Source organism: Anabas testudineus, chromosome 9 (genome assembly GCF_900324465.2).
Source record: "Anabas testudineus chromosome 9, fAnaTes1.2, whole genome shotgun sequence".
Taxonomy (NCBI): domain Eukaryota; kingdom Metazoa; phylum Chordata; class Actinopteri; order Anabantiformes; family Anabantidae; genus Anabas; species Anabas testudineus.
In genome coordinates, this window is record NC_046618.1 from 16470432 (window position 1) to 16497092 (window position 26661).

Here is a 26661-nt window from a genome sequence, read left to right on the forward strand (position 1 = left end):
AAATTTAACATATGCAACATATTTAAAATGATCTCTATCTAAACCAGCTATACATGCAATTAAAGTGCATGTAAATTGATTCATTCTAATAAATAGTTAATTAACTTTGTACTAAAAATACACATCCAGTGTAATTTATTTTTAATAGGGCCACTGTGGCCTGGAAAAATCTCGCAGTTCACTAATTTAACTTGGAGGACTGCAGATTTTCCCTCTGGTCAGTCTTTTCAAAGCTGATTGCCAAAATCAAAACTCCAGCTGAATCCTATGCACTGGATAAATGATCTGTTCAGTGACAACAAATGCTGAATTATTCACATATCTTTATTAGGTCTTCTGAATTTTAACAAAGGGGTGGTTTTAATCAAGCCAGAACAGTACTAGTAACAGAAATGCAAACAATAAATCTGAAACATGTATAAAATCTGTAGCATTTTGTTCTCTAAACAATGCATTACTGTAACTACATTTATCACCTACATCAAAAGGAACATCATTTTTGGACAGGGTTGCTATGATTGCACCATTATGGTAAGTCAATAGGCTATCTACACAGTTAAAAAAAACACATAAAGGAAAGCTCAAATGGCACATATTTTCTCTCTCAGTTCACCATAATATAATAACAGTAATAAAGATGATAATACTATGTAATACCTTAGAGATAAGTTAATATTCTTGAGCAACATCTTTGTATGCTGGCATTAACAACACATATAAAAGCCATGATATTCACATCTGAGTCTACTGTACATCATAACTTGTGTGTAGGACACTACATAGTGCAGTTAGCCTGAATGGCCCCTTTCAGAGAGGCAGACTCTCACTTGTCACATTTTTTAAAACTTCTTTCTCCCCTGCTTTGTCTAAATGAACTGTACAGAATAAAGTAAAGTTTTCCAGGATATACAGACGGCCTCGGTTTGAAATTTCAGTCTCACTGCTCACACACTGCTCGTGTCAAGCTTTGACATATACATCGCACTGTAGTTAAAGAAAAACCCTTTTCTCTTAATATATTCACTTGCTATATTGCCACTAGTCCCTCTATCCTCAATCTCTTACGCTGAAGCTTTTCATATGTATACACACATGCACACCCGCTTGCACGCACCCTCGTTGTCATACACACATTTACAATCTATAACTATTAGAAGTATTTCTTTCTTTTATATCATACATTCTATAAAATGTTTTTAACTTTGGGGATACTGACTGCTCTCTCCGAGTACTTGGCTGCGAATGACACAATTATCATAATAACCAAATTCAAATTGTGTGCTTCCATTCACATTCACTCGGCAGTTCAGAAGGAAAAAAATGGTGTTGGGAACACTGTGAAAAGCTCTCTAATGTCCTCTAGCGTTTGATTTTAGACACTGCAGACGACCTACAGTGAAGGCAACCCATCTTAAAACATATTCTATATTAGGGGTTCAATATCTGCTAAACATATCTATTTAATTCAATTTGTAGAAAATATAAACTCTGTTGGTCTTAATGATATGTTTGAATGGGTCATGCTTGTTGAACCCTGTGCATGAAATGACTTGAAAACTGAACCAGGAGTCAGACTGTGTGACCTGTAACACCAATACCTGCCGGGATTTAAAAGGAAATAGTCCAGCTTTGATGTGTAACAATGATATGTCACTCTTTTACTGATATTATAATTAAAGCACTGAAAATAATAATCACACTTTTTTTTTCATCTATTCCCAGCATTTATATGTTCTTTTACACATGCTGGAGAGAATGGAGTAAGGCGCTCTCTGGCCAAAAATGCAAGTTAACATCACACACTCTGACCACTAATTCTACTTTTACAATACCAGTGACACAGACTTACAATGAATAAATACCGCATAATATTCTTGTTCATCATTTCTGACAATATGCCTGATTGTCTTGGTTCTTTTCTCACGTGGGCATTAAATGCCCTCTGTATTAGTGCTGTAATATAAACATTCTCATTTCACAATTTGCTTTTCTGCCATCCATCAGTGTGGCACACTTTTCATGAACACTGATCATGTAGCAGTGTTCAACTAGTGAGAGAAAGGCTGAATAAGATAGACTGAGTGTAACTCAACTTCCTGTTCAGATGGTCTGCTTGTTAATAATGCCTTTTTTGGTGTTAAGTGTCTGTAGTTGCTTAGAAAAGTATGTCAGACTGTACTGATTTATTCTATTGTAGACTGAAAAGTTGTTCTGCTCTATGCTGAAGTGTTTTTTGTCTAAGAGGCCTTGTCACTGTGTGTGTCCTAAACTGATTAAACTGGGTAATGTGTAACTGTTTTATGGCGCTGGCTCTATATCTCAGTGGATTCTATCCTCTCCAGGCGTGAGGGTCCTGCCCAGGGAGGGGCAAGCTGGTGGAGAGAAGGAGGGCCCTTCTGGTCTTCACAAGGTGGGGATAGTGTGAGGGCAATAGGGCCAGGAAGAGAGAGTGAGGGCTGAGGAGACAGAGTTGAGAGGGCTGGTGGTGGAGGTGGAGAATTGGAGGAGGTGGGGGAGGTGGTAGTGGTGGTGGTAATGGTGGTAGTGGTGGTGGTGATTGTAGTTGGTTTGGCTCCCAACTGGCTCATACGTTTTTCCAAAGCTTGGTTCTTCTGCAGTGTTTCAACATAACTCAGCTGCAGCTGTGCCTGGTATTTCAAAACCCGCTCCTTCTCGTCCTGCCAGGTATGTCGCTCCTGGTCAAAGTTGAGGGCCTGGCGTTCCCGTTGCTGCCGCTCGAGGCGTAATGCGGCCTGCAGCTGCTCCAGCTGCCTGCGCAGCTCCCCTGCTTCATCCCAGTGACCGTCCTGGGCTCGCTGTGCCTGGTGGGCATCCTGACGCAGCTGCACGTCCTGGCAGAGTTGGGCCTCGTGACGCAGCTGGGCTTCTTGACGCATTTGGGCCTCATGGCGGAGCTGGGCCTCCTGGCGCAGCTGCACCTCTTGACGCAGATGTGCTTCTTGTCGTAGTTGGACTTCTTGACGCATTTGAGCCTCATGGCGGAGGTGAGCCTCTTGACGAAGCTGGGCCTCCTGGCGGAGTTGGGCCTCTGGTCGTATTTGGGCATCCTGACGCATTTGGATGTCCTGCTGGATGTGGGTATCTTGCCGCTGCTGCACATCGCGCCATTGCGCTTCTTCACGTTGCTGCCTCTCCTGTCTCTGAGCTTCCTGCCTTTGGGCTTTGGCTTCATCACTCTGAAGACTCAATAAGGTGTCAGATGTGGGGGTGAGGGAGTTTGTTGAAGGCTCAGTGGGGTTACGTGGGCAGTGTACAACTCCCCAGGGTGGCAGCAACCCTGCAGCAGCTAAATTAGGGCTCACCACAACTTCAGCTCCTCTGCTCACTTCACTCAGAGCCCGCTTTAAACTAAGCACCTCTGCCTCGAATACACCCAGCTTTTCTCTAAGGACAGACACCTGTAGAAAGAAAAAAGGTTTAAAACAGAAAATTCAGTTGTAAATGTAGTAATTGATAACGTATGTGACCTCATGAATGCATAAACTGGAAAATGTATTTAGCATTAAAAGTATATTGGCGTTTGCTGTCATATTAGTAATAACATGCCTGACTTACAGTGTAGGCTGAATATATATATGTGTGTGTGTGCATGTGTGTAAGCTACTTATGGATTTATACAGCATATTAAAAAAAAGGTTGCGGCTGTAATATATAATTTCAGTGATTGTATGCATAACAATCTAGATTATGTGGTAAGAAATCCAGTTCTGAAATCTCACTTTCTATTTTCTGACTGCTTTGGATTTGTCTTCGGCATCATGTCAATCTTTTGAAGACTCTACTAAATCATTTATTTCTATTTACAAATTGGTGATTGACAGGGACATACTGGCCTCTAAGACACATCCTGGCTAAGACACTGAAAGTTTTTGTTTATTTAAAAGCCCCCAGAGACATCTTGTTAAATCCTCTGAAAACCTACCTCTGACAGAGTCCTCCTCAGCTCTCCCTCGCACTTCTCCAGCTCCCGACTTTTGGCACTGTAGGAGTCTTTCAGGCCCAGCATGGCCTCCTCCCGCTCTCTCAGCTGGGCGTTGAGCTCCTTCAACTGTCCCCTCAGGGCCACCATCTCTCCAGCTCGTTGGGTCACTTCAGCCTGACTCTCCCTTAGCTGCTGCTTCAGCAAGGAAATCTCTCCCGCCTTCTGACACACCTGCCACACAAAGTTGAGCGACTAGTATTTTTTGCAGTATTACAGTACAGTGGTAAAATATAAACCATATGCTACCATCTTTCATCCATCTTAATACTGAAAACATATTACTAAACTAGTCAAGCACACCAACTCATATCTCACCTCCCACTTGGTCTCCTCCAGACGAGGCAAGATGTCAGCCTGCTCCTTCCTGTAATCCAGACACTTTCTCTCCAGCTCCTCTCTCTGAGCCAAGAGAGCTGCCATCTCCTCCTGGAGCCTCCTTTTGTCCTGGGACAGACGGGTTATCTGGGCCTGCAGGGCAGTCTGGGAGCGCTGAGCACGGCGGGTAACCTGCAGACATAATGTACATCAGCTGTGTAAGTTCTACTGGTATTGATGGTAAATGTGCAGATTCTGCAGTGACATCATCTAGTACTAGCAGTAGTGTAGCCATGACAGTCTACACGCCGAGATGCCTTTCTGACGGTGGTGTGGTGTGGTGAGGTCACCTGCTGCAGGCGTGAGGCATAGTTCTGTCTGAGCTCATCCATTTGTCGCTCCCAGACGCGCTGCTTCTCCTCAAACACTTGAATGATTGCTGCCTCACTTTGGTCCAGGTTTCTGCGCATGTGCTGCACCTGGTAGAAATAAAGAGGAATCAGGCCGCACACTTGGGCACTTGGATTCAAAAATATGGAGCTTTAAGGGAAGTAGCCATTTTATTTAAATGTTTTTCCTTTTAAAGTTCTGGCAACTAAATGCTGAGTAACGAAAAATAAGATATTTCCGAGTGACCTCTGACCTCTTGCTCTTTCTCCCACAAGCGGTCCTCAAGGTCCTGGATGATGTCATCAGAGGAGGGGGAGGGGCGCAGAGGTGCTGGAGCATCACTCAGGTGGCTAAGCCTCTGATATGATGAGGAGCTCTTTCCTGAGGAGGATCGGCCACTGTCTGAGGCGCTGAGTCCGTTCTAGAGAGGAGAACCAGATTGTGATACTTTCAGGGTGAAGAGGGATACAGTGGCAAACTAAGTGAGAACCTGGTGGTCATACCTGGTATCCAGGCTTTTCCAGCTTCTCCAGGCCTGCGGCTGCCCCAACCATGCCCAACCTGTTGATGTGACTGGTGGAAGCACTGAGAGGCCCCAGGACTGCGGGGGGCCCACAACCAGACCCCGAGCCTGTGTATGTGGGCAGGCTGGTTAGGGAGTTTCTCCCTGAATCAGACATCCCTCCCTGAACCACTTCATTACCATTTCCCCCTCCCTCACTTCTGCTGACTCTCACTGGGCTGTCCTGGTCCAGGAGCAGGGCCTCTGGGACCTCTCCTGACTCTCCTCCTCCTCCATCCCTGCCTCTCCTGCCTCCTCTGCCCTCACCAAACCCTTCACTCCTTGCCTCAGCCTTTCCCTCGCCCCCAGCCCCTCCTGCTTGGCCCACCAGGTTCTGCATTGAGTGGAAGCTCTTCGGAACCACTGGCTTGAAGGCGGAGGGACGGACAAGGCCTGAGTTGTTCTGCATCGCCTACAAAAACATGAAGTAAGGAAACACAGTAACATTAGAGTCGTGATAATCACAACTTAAATTTAATAAGTTATTTATAGATGTCAGTTTGTCCTACGTCTTTAATTACCTGCTCCAGCTTTCCCGACACTGGCAGGATCTTGGGTGGGTTGTGGTTTGGGGGGTTATGGCTGGAGGGATTGGTCTCACCATCATTTCTTGCGGCTGCCATCTCTCTGTGCTGGTGTTGATTCATGCCAACACTGTTCTTCTCAGTTGCTCCTCGACCCACGATGTTCCCACAAACATCTAAACCTGCGGCCTGCATTTCTCTCTCTCTCTCCCGCTCCAGTCTCTCGTTCTCCAGCCTCTCTCGTTCCCTCTCCCTCTCCCTTTCTCTCTCTCGCTCCCTCTCCCTCTCGATCTTCTCCCTCTCGATTCTCTCTCTTTCCCTCTCCCTGGCTCTCTCCCTCTCTCTCTCCCTCTCTCGCTCCAGCCTCTCCCTCTCCACTCGTTCCCGTTCCCTCTCCCTGTTCCTCTCCCTCTCTCGCTCCCTCTCTAACCTCTCTCGATCCCAGTCTCGGTCTCGGTCCCTGTCTCTCCCTCTTTCACGCTGCCTCTCCCTCTCCCTCTCCCACTCCCTTCTGCCCGCTCCATTGCCACACTCCAACTGGTTGTTGTTGCAGGGGGCCGTCATGGTACATTCAGTGTTGGTGGAGGAGGCTGTTTCAGTGGGCCGGTCAGTCCCGGTACAGGTCCCAGTCCCAATACTAACACTTCCTCTTTCATCGCTAGAAGCCGTCCCATCTGAAATAGTCGCCGGGGGGCGGGGCAGCCGCTCTGCGCTGCAGCTGCGATCTGCAGGGCAACGGCGAGAGAGAGGAGGGGCCCGGGGCAGGGTGGTCCTCGTGCCCACAGACTTCATGGCAAACTCCTGCTCTCCTGCCACCCCACTGCCAACACTGCCCATAGTGGGGGTCAAAGGTCAGGGATTAGAGGTTAGGAGTCAGGATTGGGGAGGGTCACAGATACATTTGGAAGTAGTGTGGGTCATCACAACCTAATGCAGGTAGTGGGGGCACACACACTAGAGGAACACAGAAAAACGAAAGGAGTTATACAATATTGTAATTGCATAATGACTAGTTACACAATAACAGCTAATGCAGGCTAGAGTCCAGCCCACATACTGAGTCCGCGAGGTGCTCCCACCATGATAAAAATGAAAAGGGTCACAAAGATATGACTGGACAACGCCGTGCACCCAGGATATAGATACTGTAAAATGTCAAATTAAAGCTGTTCTGTTTTGAATTTATGTGTATGCAGTTAAGTTAAGTTAAAAGAAGTGTACAGGTCACTCTCACAAAAAACTACACTGAGCGTATTTCAACTAGACCATTGCTGGTACACAAATAAAAAACTCACCTGAGACAATACAACAGCCCTGCATTAAAAATAAGTTTGAGAAGTTTAAAATAATTGGTTTTCACTCACTCTGTGTCAGACACATGCTGCTTTAACTCTCATGCTTTGATGCTAAATCTTTTAGTTTGCCATTGTTTGGGGTTCCACCTGTGTTCAATCTGCCATTTTTACACTGTAGTCGATATAATGAACATGCAGCTTTAAAACGTCTGTCTCTGTTGCATTGTTGATGTTTGTTTGCACGTGGTTTGCTGGTTGATGTTGATATTTTTGCTGCTGTAGTGGTCTTTTACTGTAAGCACAACCAGCACATTTATTCTATTTATTACTTGTTTTTTATGTCACTCAGTCTTGTGTTGTGTTTTGGTGAGTCAAAGACAAGAATTAGTGCTCACCAAAGCCTGATTCTATTGTTGTCTATAGATCTCTTCTGTACTAAGATGATAATCTTTACCAAACTCTGCTTTCACGTGTCACTAAGATGACTAAATGTTGAAATTAAGTATAGTTATTACACCAAAGATGGAACTTTTTTTTAGCATTATAGTTGGAGTCAATTAGACCTCGGAGCCATCAGTCTCCCACTTATGATTTAAGTATAAAAGATGTATAAAGTATGTTTTACAATTGTTTCAGTGACATTTTTACTAATTAAATTTAATTTTAGCAGAATTCAAGGAACCAATACAGAGGATTAGGGTTAAGCCTATGGTAACTTCTAAGGTAGTAGTCCTCAGTGGTGCATTGGATTGTTTCATACAACAACCACAAGTATTTACAAGACAACTACACTACTACAAACTGTGACCTAACATTGCCATAGAGCTTTATCAACACCCATCTGACACAGTCTCGTCATTTTAAAATATAGTTATATAGTAGTAGTAAATACATAATGATTCTGACATTTCATTTAATATTTAGAGCCTGACCTACAGAGGGGCTGTGTCAAAATGTGCTGTTAAAAATGTGTTGATTTTTATGTCCCACTGGACACTTTCTTAAGCAAAGTTCTGCTTGATCAAATAATCACAAACTAACTGTTAGTTTTGAGCTACCACCACGTCATGAGACAAACACCTCTCTGTATAATTGAATACAATTTCAAAAAATCAACCTTAAAGTTGAATCTCTAAAGCAAAAGAATTGTTGAAGTTGTGATGCTGTTGCAATAGACTGAATTATTTCTAACTTGATACCTAATAAACTGAGTGTTTCTTCAGCGGCTGCACTTTGCAGAGTCTAACTCTGCTGCAACAAACCGATGGTTGTTTGTAGTATTTTATCAAGTTATATCAGTGTTGGAAGACTAAAGATTAGAAACATGCCCCAGAAAGCGTTCAGGAACCTTTGCTGCTACTCATCTATAAGTCTTTCCCTTTGTTTGCCATTCCCTGTTCCAACACCAAACGAAAAAGAAATCAACAACTACTGATACAACCACATCTCAGTATAACACTGCCGACTACAATTCAGCATCACTGCCAAAACATCTTCAACTGCAAATATACCCAGGATTTATTGCAGGATCGTTGTATTAGACCACCTTAGTTTTAGCTAGGTGCAACTAATAAACTAGCAACTCAGCAGATGGAGATAAGAAGAAGGCCATTAGGTTTAGTTGGCTGTAATCTGCAGCCATCAACTACAGTATATATAGAATTATAATGGTACCTACCTACAGTATATGTAATAGCTGCTTGTTCATATGTTTCAGCATGGTTGTGATAGATAGACAGAGAGATAGATAGAGGAATATATAGATAGATAGATAGATAGATAGATAGATAGATAGATAGAGAGTCTTGCCAGTGCACCCCCCCCCCCCCCCCCCCCCCCCTTCTCAGCCCATTTACTAGAGGTTTACTTCCACTTGGGTGAATAGTAGTAGTAGTAAATACACTGCCTATCTATGTGCTACTCTGCCTCATCCCCCTCCCCTCACGATTCCCTCTCTCTCCCCTTTTTCTCTGCATCCCTGGGCGGCAAGGGCGGCTTTAGCAGCATCCGCATCAAGCCCTGAATCGACTGCGCTCCCAAACAATTACTCGCTAGGCCTGAGACAAAAAAAAAAAACAAAACAAAAAAAAAAAACAAACCAAATAAATAAAAACACACAAGCACGACCCTCAATGGAGAAAAAAAGATCCATCGAGATTAAAATACACAGCGTCACTGACATTGGCGACGTATAATGCGGTAGCTTTGATTTACCGATTGTAGCATCCTGGCGCTCCATCATCAAAGGCTACTCACTATTTTGCAGCTCGGTGTTTTTTTTAAGATGGCAGCCTCTTTAAATCATATTGTCACGGCACAGCAGCGCCGGTCCTGGTCGGTCGGGCTCCCAGTTATTCCGCGATGCTCCCGCGGCTCGGTAATATTCAGGGATGCTGTCTTCGACCGCTGTCAGTCGGATGCTGATGATGGAGTCGGTCGGTTGATACGCGCATCAGCTGAGAGACACACACCCACCTCTGGTCCCGCCCCTCCGGCTGCACGATACAAACGCCCCCTTTTGGCATTCGTCCAGTGCTCCCCCTCGGGAAAAGCCTATGGAGTCATACAGCTCTCCTGGATGGATGGGTGGATGGATGGAGGTGGATGGTGGTGCATGAGGAGTTGTATGGGAACAGCACTGATGCTGTGGTAGCAACAGTTTCATTATATTTATTATTTTTTAGCCCACAGCATGTAAATAATGATTAGAAATAATAATTTTGTTGTTTTTCTTTTGTTTTTGATCCAGTGGTGGTGCACACTTTTTCCTGACGAAGTCCTTCTTGACATCACAGTGTGGGTCGCCCATCAGTCCTGCTGGTTTCACCAAACTTGAAGAAAACTCGTGACACACAACATTCATGTCACCAGTAAAATAAATCCAATAACGTACATTAAAACTAGTCACTTGGAGGATTGTGATTAGAGTGACTTCTTAAGCTTCACATGGATTCACTAGCACACGTCTGCATGTGTTAGACTCTGTTTGTCACATTGCATTGAGCTTTGTCACAAATTTAACATCATTACTTCATCATTGAGTCTTTCTCTATGCACTGTTTGGTATATATTTATTTATAACATCATTCTAGACAAACCTCCTTCATATCATTGGTTAATTCATAGTTTACTTTCTAATCTTAGTCTCTGATCCCAAGACACATACCTGTTGTCTCTCGCTGACATAGGACGTTTCATGTTTTCTTCTCCCACCAAAGTTTACAGAGGGAAATGGAAAAAATAAAAAAAGCCAGTATCCCAAACTAAACTAATTTCAAATTCTATTGGTGGGGAATCATTCATTTATTAGGTATAACACACAGCACCATTATAATTAAAAAATTTTTTTTTTTTTTTTATTCAATTAATAAAAGAAACTCCAGTATCTCCAGTAGTATATTTAGCTCCATTTTGGTCTCCACCAAAACTCCTGTGTGACTTGTGTGATACTTTACAACGCAGCACACACGGTTAAAGGCAGCAACAGTCAACATTACATTGCCTTTAGTATTTCAAATGTTGTTGACCTCCTTTGGAATAATTCCCCACAGTTATACGTGATAATAAAAGCAAATCTAATTAGTGAAAGTAGTGAAATCAAAATTTCTAAACAATCAAAAGACAAACTAAAAGCCCGAGCCGGGCCTGAACGAAATAGGCAAATGAGCAGTTTTTGTTTCAAGGTAGGAGGTGTCATTGCATAAAGAAGCATTATGAAATATTTGCACTTTTTAAAAGTTTAGGTGAAAATCAAAATCCCCAGAATGAAACATAAACCCTAAACTAAGTAACATACGACCACTTTAAGAGCGCAGCAAGACCTCAATGTCCTGGATTGTCCTCTAGTTAGAAGTAAGTTAAATGCTAGAGCTGAGAGAAACTGTACAGTCAGGTGATGATGAGTGAGAAAACAGCCTGAATTTGCTTGTAAATATTTATGGACATTCAAACAACACTAATGATATTACAGAAATGGACAAAATATTTTAAACTGGAGCCTGTCTTGACTAAATTTCTTTATATTAGTAATTATATCAGTCCAATCACTGACTTGCTGGTGGTCGCACAGTTTCCCACATAGTCATTTAACTCAACACTAAGCAGCTGATGCTGGTTTTGTGGACAGTCAAAATGAGCTCCCTGCTCAGGTTTTTTGCTCTTATTTATTTATCTTTTGGTATGAATAAACTTTTCAGTTCACACGTGTCAATCCTCATTTAGTATTCCAAGTTGTGACTGCTTGTCATGTTTACTTTGCTGTTGTCACATTCATTGTTTTATCCTGATGAATACTTGGCTTGCACACACACACACACACACACAACAATGCACTTTTTAGAAAATTTGTGTAGATCACACGGCTTGTTGACTCATTTAATAAATTAATTAAGGCAACAGGTAACTGAAAAAAAGATTAGTAGTGACCTAACCTACTAGTTACAGACCTACTTACTTACTGCAACATGTTTTTGTATCTCAATTAGTGATTAAATATTTAATTTTTCTCACAGAGTATATTTACAGCTCTCTGTGACCCTCTGTTGTGGCAACTCCCCACTTCCTCATCTTTCTGTGCTAATGTAGGATAGAGCCTTTTTCTGTTCCATGTCATGACTGTCCAGGAGGGGGCACTGGTGTCTATGGGATGGTGCTGGCACCTCCACAGCTGCAGTTCTGTATCTCCTTGGTTTCTCTTACTCCCATTGGCCACTGAGGGGCGCTATGGTTTCTTCCCCTAGAATGCTGCTCTCAAGAAGTGACACCCACTTTGTATAAACATGTTTAACCAAGTTTTCTTTAACTAGCTCTTGTAAAATACATTTTTAAATGCATTTTGTTTGCCAAGGACGTGAAAACATCACAGTGGATCTTCACGTCTCCTTTAATAACAGTTTTTGATAATATCAGCTGAGATTTCATCAGTGCAGGTTGACGCAGTGTGAGAGTGAGAATGAAACACTGAAATAATGCTGTTCAGAAACGAGTGAGCTCCCAGTAGACGCTAATGTTATACACGACCACAAGTTCAGTACATTTCTATACCACGATTCCAACACACGTGTTACTGGTGGCAGTAAGAGCACTTTCTGGATGTGTCAGTTCCCTTCCTAAAACTATTTCAACATTAGTGATAGAGAACAAAAGCTTGAAAAACACGTGACAACAGTCTGTACAGCACACGTTAGAGGATCAGTCCTTTAATCTGACTGGAAAAAGCTGCTGAGACATTTACTCAAGTGGTTCCCTCTGTTGTCTCTATTTCTACGTTTGTTATTTGCTAATCCCACTAAAGTTTTGAGTCCGGAGGGAAAATGTTATCTATGAACTTCTAGGAGCGTTTTGATTGATTACGTCTGACTTTTCACACTATTTATCCAGTTTAACACGGCCTAGCCATCAAGGAATGCATGAAAGGATCACATTTTGTTCTCACATCTAAAAACTATTTCATTTAACCATTACTGTGTATAAAACTGCAAGGAATATGTAAAGTACTCTGTTAAGTTTAGATTTCTGTTAGACAAAAAAAAATTAATAGTTCAACAATACTTTTATTTACTTGTACTTTACAATTAAATTCATTGAACTTTCAGTTTCGCTGTGAAACACATGAAAGACATTTGTTCTGCCTGCTAATGTTGGGTTATAAAAGCAGCTCAGTGTTCACATCCTTCTCACCAGATGACAGCAGCAGTGGGCTCTGTCCTCTCCTTTCTTAGTCACGTTTCTACACATTTTTCAGGACTTTTACCACCAGACAGTTTGAAAAGATGTCTGACGACCACGCTGCCAACCCGAGGACTCTTGGCAAATGCATATGCATCATCACAGGAGCCTCCAAAGGATTTGGACGGGCACTGGCATGTGAAGTAAGTGATCAACCTAATGAAAGAAAGAAATAAGAAAAGAAGACAAGAAACAAACAAAATGTCCTGCCTCCATCCAGGTGTCCCGCTCTGTGATGCCGGGCTCTATCCTGCTGATGGTGGCCCGCTCTGGGATGCTCCTGCAGGAGCTGAAGGAAGAGCTGCAGAGCTTCACTGAGGAACACAAGCTGGTTGTTCGCTGTATCACAGCCGATCTGACCACGAGAGAGGGAGTTAATGACACAGTAGCAGCGGTAAGGCAGGAAGCTGCGGATGAAATGGATCATGTGCTTCTTGTCAACAATGCTGGTGAGCCGTGAATAGAGGAATGTGCTTTGTTAAGATCTGTACAGGCAGCCTGGTCCATGCTGATTTTTGTGTAGTGACGATGTGAAATCACTCTTTACTCACCAACCATCTCTCTTTCTTTATCCCTCTCTCTCTCTCTCTCCCTGCTCCCAGCCTCTTTGGGTGACATTTCCAGGTTTGTGAATTTCACAGACTTTGACAAAGTGAATTCGTTTCTGTCCTTCAATGTTAGCTCTGCGTTGGCACTGACTGCAGGAATCCTGAAGGCCCTTCCATGCAGAGCAGGCCTGCGATGGACTGTGGTGAACGTCTCCTCACTGTTCGCTCTGCAGGCCATGCCGTCCTGGGTGCTGTACTGCACGGCCAAAGCAGCGAGGGAGATGATGTTCAGAGTGTTGGCAGAGGAAGAGCCAAACATCAAGGTCCTCAGCTATTCTCCAGGTACAGGATTTCAGTGAATTATAAGAGAAAGGTGGTTTTCAAAAGGTTCATTTACAGTAACGCAACGTTACAGCTCAGGAATTCAGTTCAATGTCCACTCACGACCCACTCACCCACTTGTCCTGGAGCTTTCAACTAGAGCTGGAGTCTTTCTGGTTTTCCTCAGGTCCCATGGACACAGAGATGCAGCAGGAGATTCTCAGATTGACAGGCGTCAGTCGTCATCTCCTCCCCTGCCAGGAACCTGCAGCCAAATTGACGAAGCTGCTTCTGGACAATAGTTTCGCCTCAGGAACACACCATGACTTCTTTGAAGACTGATGTAAAATCACGGGAGAGTGAAGAAGACTCCGTCCACCGACTGCATGTCATTAGGTTAAAGTTGGGGAAAAGTTCACAGAGGTGTTAGACAACAATACTGTTCATTTTCTTTTTCACATTTGTTCTGTCTGAAGCCTGTTTATTGATTAAAAATATATTTCCAACTCAATTGTGAGCAAACTTGAACAGCAGTCCATTATTTATGTATTTAAAAAACCTCTGCCAGTTTACTTTGACAGGCACCTACGAACCCCGGGTTTACTTTATTTAGTTTACATTGTTACAGAGCACTTCCTGTGTCTGTGAACAGAGGCCTCACTGACAAACCTGGCAAGTACCCTTCTCAACATTAAATCTACAACCAACAACATAATCACACATTCATAACTTTATCCAGATTATACAGGCAAACAATTATTAACGTGTCTTGGTACAACACCTGTATCTCAGAACCAGTGCAGCTACTGTTCAACGAACCACACCACCACCACCACAGTGTTCAGCTCATTCAGCTCAGGGTTTGAAGGTGACCAAGGGGTACTGTGTGGACTCTAAGTCATCTGTAAGTGTATGCGAGTGGATGACAGTGAGAAAGCATCGCTTACACTTCACGTTATGTGATAACTTGTGTGTGAGAGGGTAAGTTTGAGAAAGCACCAGAACAGAGTGGAGGCAAACAGGGAGATCCGATCCGTGTCTGTCAAACATCTCGCAGCTGTCCAGCGTCACCACACTCTCCCGACAGACAGCTCCAGCTGAGGGACGAAAATAACCCTCAGGGACGGGGCACCTACCAATTCACAGTTGGGGGTAGTTACCACAACAAGAAGCAGAAAATGTGACGGCAAATTCAAATAAATTAAAAGAATCTCAGAGAATGACAAAGAGGTCGGCAGTGTTGCTCTCGGGGGAAAGGTTATAGTTTTACTGACATTTCTCACTAGTGAGGACATTTTATTTCTCAGTCAGCAATGAAACAAATCTCCACCAACCCATTTTGTGTGTCTCTTGGTACAGTTCAAGAGGTGGCCGGCTATTTTAGTACCTTGGGTGAGGAATGTGCAGTTGTCATTAAAGAAAACAGAGAGCACGGATTAGTCTACGAGTTCCTCAACTACTTCACTGCTGCATTTAGCTCCTCTCTCCCACTGAACCAGCACAGGAACCAGCACCGGTACCATCCATGGAGAACGTGGCAATATTCGACTCACCTGGAAAAGGCAGAGGTTTGAAGGCAACCAAAGAGTTCTGGGCTGGTGACGTGATTTTTTCCGAGGCCAGTATTTCAGCTGTTGTATTTGACAGGTATGGACGATGGTGGTCGATGTGTTCAGATGTGGTCATTATGTTTTATGTTGTTTTATTGTAGCACGAGAACAAGCTATTGTTTCAACTGTGCCTCCATTGAAAACTGCTAATCAGAGGGTGACATTTTACCGTAACTGTACAGTAACTAATAGTTACTGAACATGCAGACATAAAATGAATTGTTGAGAGCACTTCTATCATGAATATGGGGTCATCATGTCACTTTCTGTCTCAGAATTGTTTGATTGACAAACCACCAAATGTGGAAGACAAAAGTCTGATGGATGAAAATATTAACAAATGTATTTTTCAGACAATAATGTTGAGCTGTATTGTAGCTTTATCTGGTTTGCATGGATTTTTTAAATTCTGACTTTAAAAACAAATTATAATTAACTACTTAATGCTAAAATGTGTTGCATACCTGTATTTCTTTTTTTTTTTAAATAGATAAAGATAAGATAGAAAGATAGATAAAGTTTTCAGCTGCTGTGACAACATAATTTCAACACAAGTTTACTTACTTTTACTTACTTCAGTTTCAGTTTGTGGAAGACTTTCATGCTCATCTGAAACATTGAGCCTTCAGCGGTTCATAATAACTTTCCTATTCTACTTCCTCTGTTTTTCTGCAGCCTAGCAGATCGTATTTGCCACAGCTGTTTCCGCAGACAAGATAAACTCCAGAGGTGCGGCCAGTGCAAATTTGCTCATTACTGTGACCGAACCTGCCAGCGTGCCGGCTGGGCCGAACACAAGCAAGAATGTGGTGCCATCAAAACTTATGGCAAAGTACCAAATGAGAATATCCGGTAAGTGGAAGAAAAAGAAAACAGACTGACAGAACATGTGCAATGTAAGGTGCACGGTGTTACGCTTTTTATAGAGTTTACTGTAGGTGAAGGTTTCAATTAACAAACAATACATAAAAAATAATTCACAGAGATATATTAAATCAAGCATTTAACATATTCTTCTTCACTGTTGTTATATATATTTTTTGTGGCAGATTGGTGTCCCGCATCCTGTGGCGCCTTGACAAGGAGGGTGGCGTGGTGTCTGACACACAGCTGACCACACTGGAGGAGCTGGAGGACCACACTGCTGACATGCAGGAGGATGAGCTCAAGGAGCTCAAAGTGGACATCCACAACTTCTTGGACTACTGGCCTCGAAACAGCAAGCAACACTTAGTCGAAGACATCTCACATATGTTTGGAGTGGTGAGTTTGAACATCTAAACCCTGTATTTGTCTTTCCTAGTGTCAGCACTAGTTATCTGTAACACCTTTTGCTGAACAACAGTGTGAATGACGTCATAAATGTCAAATTACAGCCTGTGATAAATGTCATGACTTGAAAACAATACATACTCCCAAATCTTTCTATCGATCCAACATGTTCTATGATGTGTTTGCTCCAATTATTCCCATTTTCAACCCAGATCAACTGTAATGGTTTCACTGTGAGCGACCAGAGGGGCCTTCAGGCAGTAGGAGTTGGTCTTTTCCCTAATCTGTGTCTAGTAAACCACGACTGTTGGCCAAACTGCACTGTAATCCTCAACCACGGCAAGTGAGTAGAAAGGAACCACTTTGGTTAATTTCTCTTATTGTGGTATTTAGCTGGCTTGATTGAAAAGTGGAAATGTTTGTGTTCACATGCTGTTGTGTGTGTGTATGTGTGTTTGTGTGTAAACGTGTGTTTGTCAGGTTGCATTTGGTGTTAAACTGCTTCCTGTTTGTCTTTCAGTCAATCGGCTGTGAACACTATGTTTCATTCTCAACGGAGGTGCGTTACCTCAACTGAAGCCGTTTAAAGTGTTGTTTATTGTTTATAAATGCTGATCAACACATCGATATAACCACCATCCTTTCCACTTAATAATGTAGAAAATAAAAGCCCGGTAGTAGTGTGTCACAGTAACTCACTTTAGTGTGTTCATATTGAATTTTACTGCTCTAACCTTTATTTAGAATAATTAGCAAAAAGTCTGGTGTTGTCTTCTCTCTGCATATTTCTTCACCTGCAAAAAGCTCCTTATTCGAATCCCACACGTTTATCTAACTGTGTCCACACAAAGTTTACCTGTGCTGCTGGTTTGTCACTTTGTGTGTTTGTCCATGTGTGACTGCACTATGTGTTGTTTCTGCCACTAACACCACGTAGCATGAACCAGTACACAACATCACAATGTAAATGTTTTAAAAAGAAATTCACATAAGAAAATATCTAATACAAATGACCAGACATGAGTTGAATATTCTGCTGTGTTAGATTTCCCTCTGGATACTGTACAGGTATATTTAAATTTAAAGGGTACTTCACAAAATTAATGAGATGACTTTAGGCTTTATTTTACTGATATCCACTAATATCCACACTGTCAATACTAAAACTCGAGTGAACATAAAGCCACAATATGAAACAGGGTTTCACCATCAATCACAAAATTAAAAACTGATTTCGCTTAATTGTGCATCTTTACATGACTTTAACTGTGTTTCTCTTCCTCAGGATTGAGCTGCGTTCTCTGGGTAAGATCTCAGAGGGAGAGGAACTGACAGTCGGATACGTGGACTATATAAACTTGTCCGAGGAGAGACGGAGACTGCTGAAAACACAGTACTTCTTTGACTGCACATGTGAGCACTGCACAAACCATATCAAAGATGACCTGAAGATGGCAGGAAAGGAAGTGGACGGAGTCAAGGTTTGTGTCGTTGTACACATCTTTTAATTTTGGTGCTGGACAAAGCAAACACGGACTAAACCCCCACAAGACATTTAATAGAGATATAGGTGATAAGGACAGACATGAAACATGAGAAGTGAGAACCACAGTGACTATTTAAAGCGAAGATAATTCCCAGTGGACTACAACACTGTGTGCATGTAGCCTATATTATGTTATTATGCTATTCCAATACCATAAGTCTTATACGTTGCACTATAATACAACTGATAATGTGTAGATCAATGCATGTCACACTATAAAAATAGGTAAAAATAGACGGGGCTTGACATTATCTTCATCTCTGAAACATGAGGCACTACGCTTCTGTCAGCACGACGACTGCCAGTTCACTCTCTGTGTCAGAGTACGCGTGGGCTAAAAATACTACGTGTCAGCAACTATCAGCTGAAAAAAAGGTTGAGGAATTTTGTAATCTATTTTTAACAATAGATATCGGACGTTAGCAAACTCTTATCGTATGTTAGATGGAGTTGTTTAAGAGTGACTAATACCAGAGTTGTCTTTCAACCATTTATGAGAGCGTCTCCTCTATTTCCAACCTTTTAGCCTTCAGACGAACAAGTGAAAGAGGCCACAGACTATTGCTTTGGAATGCTTGACAAGTTGGAGAAGGCTCGACTAAATGGTGACTACCACGAGGTAAACCACAGCAGAATCCAGATTTCACTTTTCTCTCATCTTATCTTATCACGCTTCAACATTTTAAAGATCTTCCGGTTCACGTTTTTTTTCTCTCTTCTTCTCTTCAGGTGGTTAAAATATGCAAAGAGTGTGTAGAGAAAACAGAGCCCGTTTTGGCTGACACTCACATCTACCTGCTGAGGATATGGAGCACGTTAAGTGAGGTGCAAGCTTACCTGCAGTACTTTGATGACGCTGCAGAGTACGCCCGCAAAATGGTGGAGGGATACATGTGAGTCAGAAAATTCCTGAGCCGTCTGTTGTGACACGATTGTCTTGAGTATCAATCAATCCAAAACACATAAGACAGTAAATAAATCGAATCTCTTCCCTCTGACAGGAAGCTGTACCACCCGAACAATGCTACTCTTGGTATGGCTGCTATGCGAGCAGGAGTGACCCACTGGCAAGCTGGACAGATAGAGGTTGGGCACGGGATGATCTGCAAGGCCTACGCCATCCTCATGATCACCCACGGCCCGACACATCCCATCACCAAGGACCTGGATGTAAACACATAATCTCATAACCTGAATACAAAGCTGCATGTGTTTTTGCCATTTAGGCCGACTATCTAGCAGCCAGGTTGCCACAATTCAAATGACCAGTTTTCACAGATAACACAATTAGAGTGGCTATAACCAACATTTGTGAATGATAAATATATGTGGAATTATCACCTGAACAGTACAGTAGTACCTGATCACTAAGCTACAGTTGCTTCAATTGCATCACTCTTGTGCCATTTTCTGGAAATGGCAGGCAGTCGTTTTCAGCTAAAATACAGCGTAAAGTCAGCTTAAACACTGATGTTTCCACCCTGATATCTCCACAGGCAATGCGGATACAGACCGAGATGGAGCTGAGGATGTTCAAGCAGAACGAGTACGTTTACCACAGTATGAGGGAGGCAGCTCTAAAGAACAAACCCATGGCCATGATGCATGAACCCAAGTCTGTGGAGGAGGGAATCAAGAATCTCTTCCACCGGAGGAAGTGATAATGTTACAGCCCGTCTAAAACTGTTTTGTGAGTGTTGTAACGTTTTCTGTATCACTCGCTTTTGTAGTTACTTTTCATTAAAATATGTCATGTCAGACTTGTGCATTTTGTTTTTGAGGCTCCAAACCAAGTGGAACAATAAAATTCAAATCTTTTGTTTTCTAATGCATAATGACTTGTGCCTGGAAATACTACACTAGTATTTTAACTGAACAAGGCAACCTATTGAAGCCCTTTACAAAAAAATCTAATTACCTTTGCTGCACACGTGTAAAGAGGTAAGACAGTAATATTCGAGAGGTTTAACATGGCACCATGTTGTACATGCCTGTTACTTTCGGGGCAAAGAAACCGTTTCAATGCATTTAGCCTTAGCTATAATTGTGCTTTTCATGCTGTGCCAATGCCAGTGTTAATAAAAAATCAAGCCAACCTTTTGTTTGTGGAAAACAAACCCAAATGACTACAGTGCCTAGTGTTTAACTTCATGTGTAGTTTGACACAGTGTCAAGTTTCCACTTGATATAATAGCCATAATAGTTACATTAGATCACTGACCAACTGCACTTTATCCTGTTCATAGGACAGGAAGTCTTCTGAAAGCCATCTTATCTTTGGATTTCAGTCAGTTTGGATAGTTTACTGAAGTTGTCAGGTCTGAAAGTAGACTCAGTCACAATACCGGTGCAGATTGGTGAGCAGGGTTTGTACCTGCACAGTCGCTCCCTGCACCAAAAGAAGCCATCCAGATCCACACTAGACCGACTTCATCCTTCAGAAGGACAGATATCATTATGGCTTGGGTTCTCGTGTGTAGTACCGGCAGTCGTAACAGTTGCATGTCTGAAACTACTACATCAAATGGCCACTCACTAGATTCTCCATGGACTTCACTCACTGGCATTTTGTTTTTAAGACATTTTTAGTCAAGAGTACACAATAGTGTTAAACATTTTATTAACCCAAGTGCAGACATTTATACACGTTTACTCGTTCTTTTATATACAATGCCTCCTAGCGTCAGTGTCTGTGGGAAGAGAAAAAATAAAAAATTAGGACCAGTCCAGACTAAGCACTGAATTAGTAAAGTTACATCTGCTGCGTTTACTCACATTGATGATCGTGTTCCCATCCACCAGTTCTGTGACAGACTCTATTCCCTTTAGGTTGACTTTTAGCTTGTTGCCTTCACGCCGAACCACTGCCTGCAAGGAGGAGGACATGAGATAAGATACAAGGCAGGGAAAGTTCAGCCAATGCAATAGTGACACACTGCAAGAATTAGCAACATGTCCCAGTCTCATTGGATTTGAGTTTCTAGCTTAACGCGTTTTAATTCCCCCTTTTACATTTAGCATCCCTTAACACGGTTTCCTTACCTTAACCTTCTCTCCAGTGAGAGTCTCCAGCTCAGCTTCTTGTCCAATGGTGAAGGAGTTAACAAGGACCTTTGAGCCAGTTGTGACTGTTACTTTGAAGTTGTCACCAGACTCCTCGATTTCAGAGACGCTCTTGATGTCTTTGCCTTTCTGGATGAGTTCATCAGGGAGCCCTTATGACAGAAAACCACCAATTAGGCCGCCATTAAATGTTGCACACACCGAATGTTGTTGCAGTAATTTTGAATGCACCAACACAAAAAAAATAAATAAATAAAAATAAACCACAAAGCTAAATTAGCAGCTATGTCACAACAATCAAGAAGCATTGAAATCTTACCAACAGCCTTCATGAAAGGCTCAAAGTTCTCCTGAGACTCAAGTTGGTACTTTCCAGCAAAAGACATGTTTGCAATCAGTGAAAGTGAAGCACAGAGACAGTGAGCTGCCTGTTTTATACTGTCACTCTGCAGCCCTGCAATCATTAACTACAGGTGTCTCCAATTAAGTCATCTCCAGCCCACTTGATCCTGCAGAGCTCACAGATGACCCACCAGCACAGATAAGGACAAAGACAGAGGGGGAGATAAGAAGAGAGTAAGGGTGACTAGGCAAAAGTTAGGCAACGTTTACTGCAGGCGGGAACTTAATGAAAGTGTGACAGTACTTTTGGAGATTCATCTGGTTCATGCATTGACATGTATGTAATGATCCTCACAGCCACACACACTAACATACAGAATGATTAAGTGTGTGTCCAAACGTCTGCTGACAGGGCACTACGTTTCTGCCGTGTGTCCGTTTGCAGCTTTCCTTCAATCTTCAGGGTGGGCCTTCAGATTTCTGTTCCTTCTTTTTATCTGTTTTCTCTATTTTTATTCCTTATGTGTTTCTTTCACCTCCTCTCTTGTTTTTTTTTGTTTTGTTTTGTTTTGTTTTGTTTCACTTTTTACACATTTTACATGTTAGAATTTAACATTTAAGCAGTTTTTAGATAATATATGTAACAAAATACGAAGTAGTTTTCCACAACATTCACAACATGCCCTAAAAGCATACTAAGAATGAATGCATTGCAAAAATAGTATATCTAAAGATGAACTTATGCATTAACTGGTGCATATTTTGTGTTTTATTATATTGTTTAGCGGTGATGTTCAGGACATTTTTAGCAGCTTGTAAAAATCCTGAAGTCCATGCGAACACACGTGAACTATGCTCTACATTTGATTGCAAACGTGCTGACGCAACAGTCGTGCCAATAATATGTCGTTTGTGTTTGGCAGTGTGCACAGATTTGTATAATTTCCCCAGTTTACTGTGTTTATTATTAATTTGTTTGACATTCACCTTTAGCATCCAACAGGAGCTTATGGTTTTACCGTGAAGTTAATAGCAGGATGGATCAAAGGTGACCATGCACAAGATAACCATCGTAACTGTTGCAAAAGCGAAGTTGTGTCACTAGAGCTGCTGTGAAAACACACACACACACACACACACAGCATCATGTGAGGCTAGTTTGAATCGCACTGCGGCCTGTTCATAGATTGTGCAACGCTCATCATCAGAAAGATAAAGACTGTTGGGTTCATACATTTGGTGATAGGAGAATATAGCGTGACACAGCAGTCTGATAAGCTTCAAGCTGTCTCATTCTTTAGTGTGTAAAAAAAAAGATTTGAAACCCTTTAAAATTGAAAGTATTTTGAATTAACTTCAGTTTTAGTCTGGAAGCTCTACAATAAAACCACATTTTATACTCTCTCAAAACTTTATTTCAACATGCAGATATCTGGATGACCACCTTCGGTATTCATCCCTATTTTTCATACATAAAAATATTTGGACAAAGGACAGGACGTACTCCAGAGGAAAGGGCGAAGTCGAGAGTCATGATGACAAAAGAAATACAACTAATCAGCTAGAACTACGAGTCCCTTTTAGCCCCTGTAACTGTTGACACCGCGAAACCTTGGCGTGGGGAGCATCTCATTGGTGGACCTGATGAGCAGAGGTGTGACCAGCCAGATGAAGGAGCCTGAGGATGATGTCACCTGGGTCGCTGCCTTCATAACGGCCCGTCTGGTCGTCCCCCTCGTCCTCGGTGAGGCAGGACTGGTCTGTGGTGCAGCTCTCTGTAGTAAAGAGGGGTGGAGTTGTCACAACATGTTGTTATGAGCCTTTGTGACATGTTACTAAAATAGTCAAACTGTTCAATCTTTAAATTAACACTGAAGTTCATCACATTATTATTATTGGGATCCAAACGTCTGCCTAGGAAACAGTGAGATAAACTCTTACTCTATACTAGATTTAGCTGAGAATACCTTTTTACCATAGAAACAAATGCAGGACCTTTACTTCTTAGTTTAAGTACAAGATAGGAATATTTCTATATATCTTTTTGTGTTTATGTACTCCAAGACTTTCTGACCTGCATCGCAGCAGAGTCCTGAAGCAGCACAGCGTCCTCCCTCAGATCCACAGGATCTCCCTCCTGCTTGGCAGGGGGTGAGGAGGTAGTTCTCCTCCACACAGCGAGCTGTTTCTGAGGAGCCCAGCAGGCAGCCGAAGCCCTCGCCGCAGCAGATCCCGGGGCCGAAGCATCGGCCCCTGTCTCCGGGGCCACAGGACATGCACTGGAGAAGGAAACGGAGGATTACTGTTGGTGTCATTTAGGAGGGCACTACATTTTGGCAGTTTGAGAGAAAGAGAAAGTTTATCATGAGCTCATATGACTGTTGTTAATTTCTGGATTTCTATTCCTCATTTTTTTATGTTTCAGCATGAAAGTCCTGGTTTCTTTCTTTAAGTCTATATTGACTCAAGTACTTTAGAGACTTGCTCTTTTACATTCTGAAGGCAAATATGAACTCTTTACTACATTAAACTAAACAGCAGTTTAGTAAACACACAGGCATATTTCAATGTACAAAGATACATTCTTCTTTGAATCACAGCAGACTGTTTGCTGATAGTTATACCTCTATTTGCCATTTTAAAAATAAAATCCAAGTTAAAGCCTCTCACCCTCCGTAGTGGTGCATCCATGATGGACCTCTTGCCACCAATGGGGCAGTTGGAGATGTAACATGCCGAACATACGGACAGGAGAAAAAGCAGACACAAGGACACAGCAGCTCCAGTCATTTCTGCGAAGAGTGAGGGAACAACACGAACGAGAAAATAAAGAAAGTTTTTAGTACAACTGACCACAAAATCTAAGCCGGACAGATGTTCAGATTGTAGCTTTACCCACTTGTTGCTTTCAAGTCAATGAGTAGCAGATTCCAGACTGTGTTTCAGATGCTTCTGGATGATCATGGTGCCACTGACTTGTCTTATATACTCTCAGGTCTTCTTTTGAGAGTGACACGGAAACCCCAAAATCACTTAGAGAGCGTTAATGAGCCTCCTTTAGCTACTGGCACCTCCGGAGATGAAGCTGACCACTGGGCAGGCCACAGGGTCAAAGGGCCGGGCAGCCCGGTTTGCTTGATACTATTGAGAATCATTAGCGCAGGGCTCGTAGTGCGTGACCGTGCATTTTACAGATGATAGCCGTGCCGGAGAGGTCAAGAAGAGGATAGGAAGGTGAAAACTGAGTTCACAAAAAAGTAGTGCAACTTGAATCTGCCTTATTCAAAGAAAGCACATACATTATTGGGATTTTTAGATTTTTTTTTAACGAACGTAAACACAGGGAAGAGATTCTGTTTCAAAGGTCATCAAAAGACGTCTGCCATGTTGGCTTGATGGTGCTGGACACACAATTTGGGGTTGAGTGGATGCTTGCAAACAAACCAAATGACTACAACAGGCCCACAAACAGGCACACACACCTTTCTATTAATAAAGTGCTTAATTCTTCCCAGGAATTGATGCACACATCATCCTAGGTCTGAGGTTAATTGGCCTTATAAGCTAATTATCACACCAGAACCCATAAAAGACTGTTTCACTGTTTCAATGATATGAGCTCAATTACTGCAGCTCCCTTCTGATCTACTGACTGCCACCTCATCGCAATTACAAGCAAGTCTTAGTGTGCCAACTTTCGTGCCAAAAAGTGAGAACTGGACACGTGGACTGTCATTAGTTTATTTAGATTTCGCAACCTTTGATAGTGATCGCATGTAGCACAGAGAGATCATAAAACACAAGTTATCATGTGAGCACATGAAATAGCTTTAAGGACATGGGACAATTTTCTGGACTTTGGAGCTCCAGTACTGGACCAGCACTAACTGCACCTTTACCAGCTCCATTCAACAAACTGGTTGAGAAGTAAAACTCAATGCATTCACACTTAAGCAGTCTAAAGTCTACAGACACTTATCTAGTGGAATGCATCCACTAGATACCGGTCCAGTTTTACCAGCCTATAGACCAGAACATACTGGCCCGTCCAATTAAAAAGGCCACGGACCAGCAGCTGACCACAATAGAGGGAGCTGTTTCCTGACCCGTCGCTGGTCCACGTGTCAGAAAAACTGGCCCACGTGTGTTTTCCTGATGCAGAGGTGGAGATGAGCAAGAGGGTGAGAGAACAAAAAGAATTAAAGAACGCACTCGTAGGGCCAGCACACACTCACAGTCTGTCCAAAGGTAGAATGAAGCAGTGCAAAAAGGAAAAACGATTAACTAAAGATCAAACTGTGTTCACATGAACAAATTGTATTTTTTCTTCCCAAATACTTTATTCAAATACTGTACTATAGCTGAGTAACTGTACGTAGTTACTTTCTACTACCGAACCAATGATCCTGGCCTGTGGTTCACTGAGAGCGGCTCCTGGGGTGGAGCTCCAGAGTCCAGAAAAAGTTTCCAAGTCCCTTTCGAAAACGATGTAAACGGGAAGTGTCACTCAGACAATAGGCCACTCCTGCCTCCTAGTGGTTGTCTTGATACATTTCATCTAATTATTGATTTGTGATAGATTTCGTCCGTCATGCTTTTTGCATGAGGTGAACAAAATACAAATACAAATACTTATCATGCAATATTATGCCATCCATCATAACAGCATTAAAAACAAGGCGCCAAACCACAGAAGGAGCGCCTCAGCATTTATCTCTTTTGTCTCTTCTCTCATTTCTTTGAAATCAAACATCAAAAGTTTCTTACCTACATACAGTCCTGCTAGATTTACATTATCCTGAGCAGGAATTAATGTTATTGAGCACAGCTCCTCTATGACAGAGGACTTTGCACCCAATAACTTTGTCTGCTAGACTTTAAAAGACTAGAAATATCTCTTATCTGTATCTCGAGCTGTTCAAAAACCTGAAAATCATTTGATATTCCACCTAAAAACATAGAAGATTTCATTCATTTTAATCATCTTCTCAATGTGCATTTCGCTGAACTGAACGTAGAGATAAGGATGAGTGGTTCTGACAGTTTGAGATCATTGCATGTCGCAGCTGTTAAAAATTCAAACTGCATTGTTTTCTTGTGAAACATCAGATCTCGCCTCCCCACGTTCCTCCAAAAGCTGTGC

At 42.3% G+C, this 26661-nt stretch overlaps 5 protein-coding genes across 6 annotated transcripts; 2 read left to right on the plus strand and 3 right to left on the minus strand.

Annotated features, from left to right (window-relative positions):
• Positions 1 to 311: 311 nt before the first annotated feature.
• On the minus strand, positions 312 to 9508 carry lzts3b (leucine zipper, putative tumor suppressor family member 3b). The gene is made up of 9 exons (XM_026343036.1): positions 9304 to 9508; positions 6278 to 6748; positions 5792 to 6121; positions 5212 to 5682; positions 4962 to 5129; positions 4669 to 4797; positions 4319 to 4510; positions 3944 to 4174; positions 312 to 3419 (listed from the first exon to the last, which is right to left on the minus strand). Exons 2-9 carry the CDS (start codon positions 6629 to 6631, stop codon positions 2313 to 2315), a joined length of 2982 nt encoding a protein of 993 aa, XP_026198821.1. The 5' UTR covers positions 6632 to 6748; positions 9304 to 9508; the 3' UTR covers positions 312 to 2312.
• A 3352-nt stretch (positions 9509 to 12860) lies between these two features.
• Positions 12861 to 14027, plus strand: sprb (sepiapterin reductase b). The gene is made up of 4 exons (XM_026343037.1): positions 12861 to 12959; positions 13037 to 13265; positions 13419 to 13706; positions 13873 to 14027. Exons 1-4 carry the CDS (start codon positions 12861 to 12863, stop codon positions 14025 to 14027), a joined length of 771 nt encoding a protein of 256 aa, XP_026198822.1.
• A 1083-nt stretch (positions 14028 to 15110) lies between these two features.
• Positions 15111 to 20170, plus strand: smyd1b (SET and MYND domain containing 1b). 2 transcript variants are annotated; one of them, XM_026343579.1, is made up of 10 exons: positions 15111 to 15332; positions 15971 to 16147; positions 16345 to 16558; positions 16780 to 16910; positions 17088 to 17126; positions 17853 to 18048; positions 18640 to 18732; positions 18843 to 19006; positions 19115 to 19283; positions 19610 to 20170. In XM_026343579.1, the coding sequence occupies exons 1-10, from the start codon at positions 15211 to 15213 to the stop codon at positions 19772 to 19774; spliced, it is 1470 nt and encodes a 489-aa protein (XP_026199364.1). In that variant the 5' UTR covers positions 15111 to 15210; the 3' UTR covers positions 19775 to 20170. The 2 variants fall into 2 exon arrangements, with proteins under 2 accessions (XP_026199364.1, XP_026199365.1); XM_026343580.1 differs by lacking the exon at positions 17088 to 17126 and having other exon boundaries at positions 19610 to 20169.
• Positions 20171 to 20683: 513 nt separating this feature from the next.
• LOC113150968 (fatty acid-binding protein, liver-type) lies at positions 20684 to 21633 on the minus strand. Its single transcript, XM_026343740.1, has 4 exons — positions 21496 to 21633; positions 21156 to 21328; positions 20889 to 20981; positions 20684 to 20803 (listed from the first exon to the last, which is right to left on the minus strand). The coding sequence occupies exons 1-4, from the start codon at positions 21560 to 21562 to the stop codon at positions 20753 to 20755; spliced, it is 384 nt and encodes a 127-aa protein (XP_026199525.1). The 5' UTR covers positions 21563 to 21633; the 3' UTR covers positions 20684 to 20752.
• A 1289-nt stretch (positions 21634 to 22922) lies between these two features.
• On the minus strand, positions 22923 to 24510 carry LOC113150837 (isotocin-neurophysin IT 1-like). Its single transcript, XM_026343556.1, has 4 exons — positions 24418 to 24510; positions 24189 to 24310; positions 23593 to 23797; positions 22923 to 23293 (listed from the first exon to the last, which is right to left on the minus strand). Exons 2-4 carry the CDS (start codon positions 24306 to 24308, stop codon positions 23148 to 23150), a joined length of 471 nt encoding a protein of 156 aa, XP_026199341.1. The 5' UTR covers positions 24309 to 24310; positions 24418 to 24510; the 3' UTR covers positions 22923 to 23147.
• Positions 24511 to 26661: the final 2151 nt, after the last annotated feature.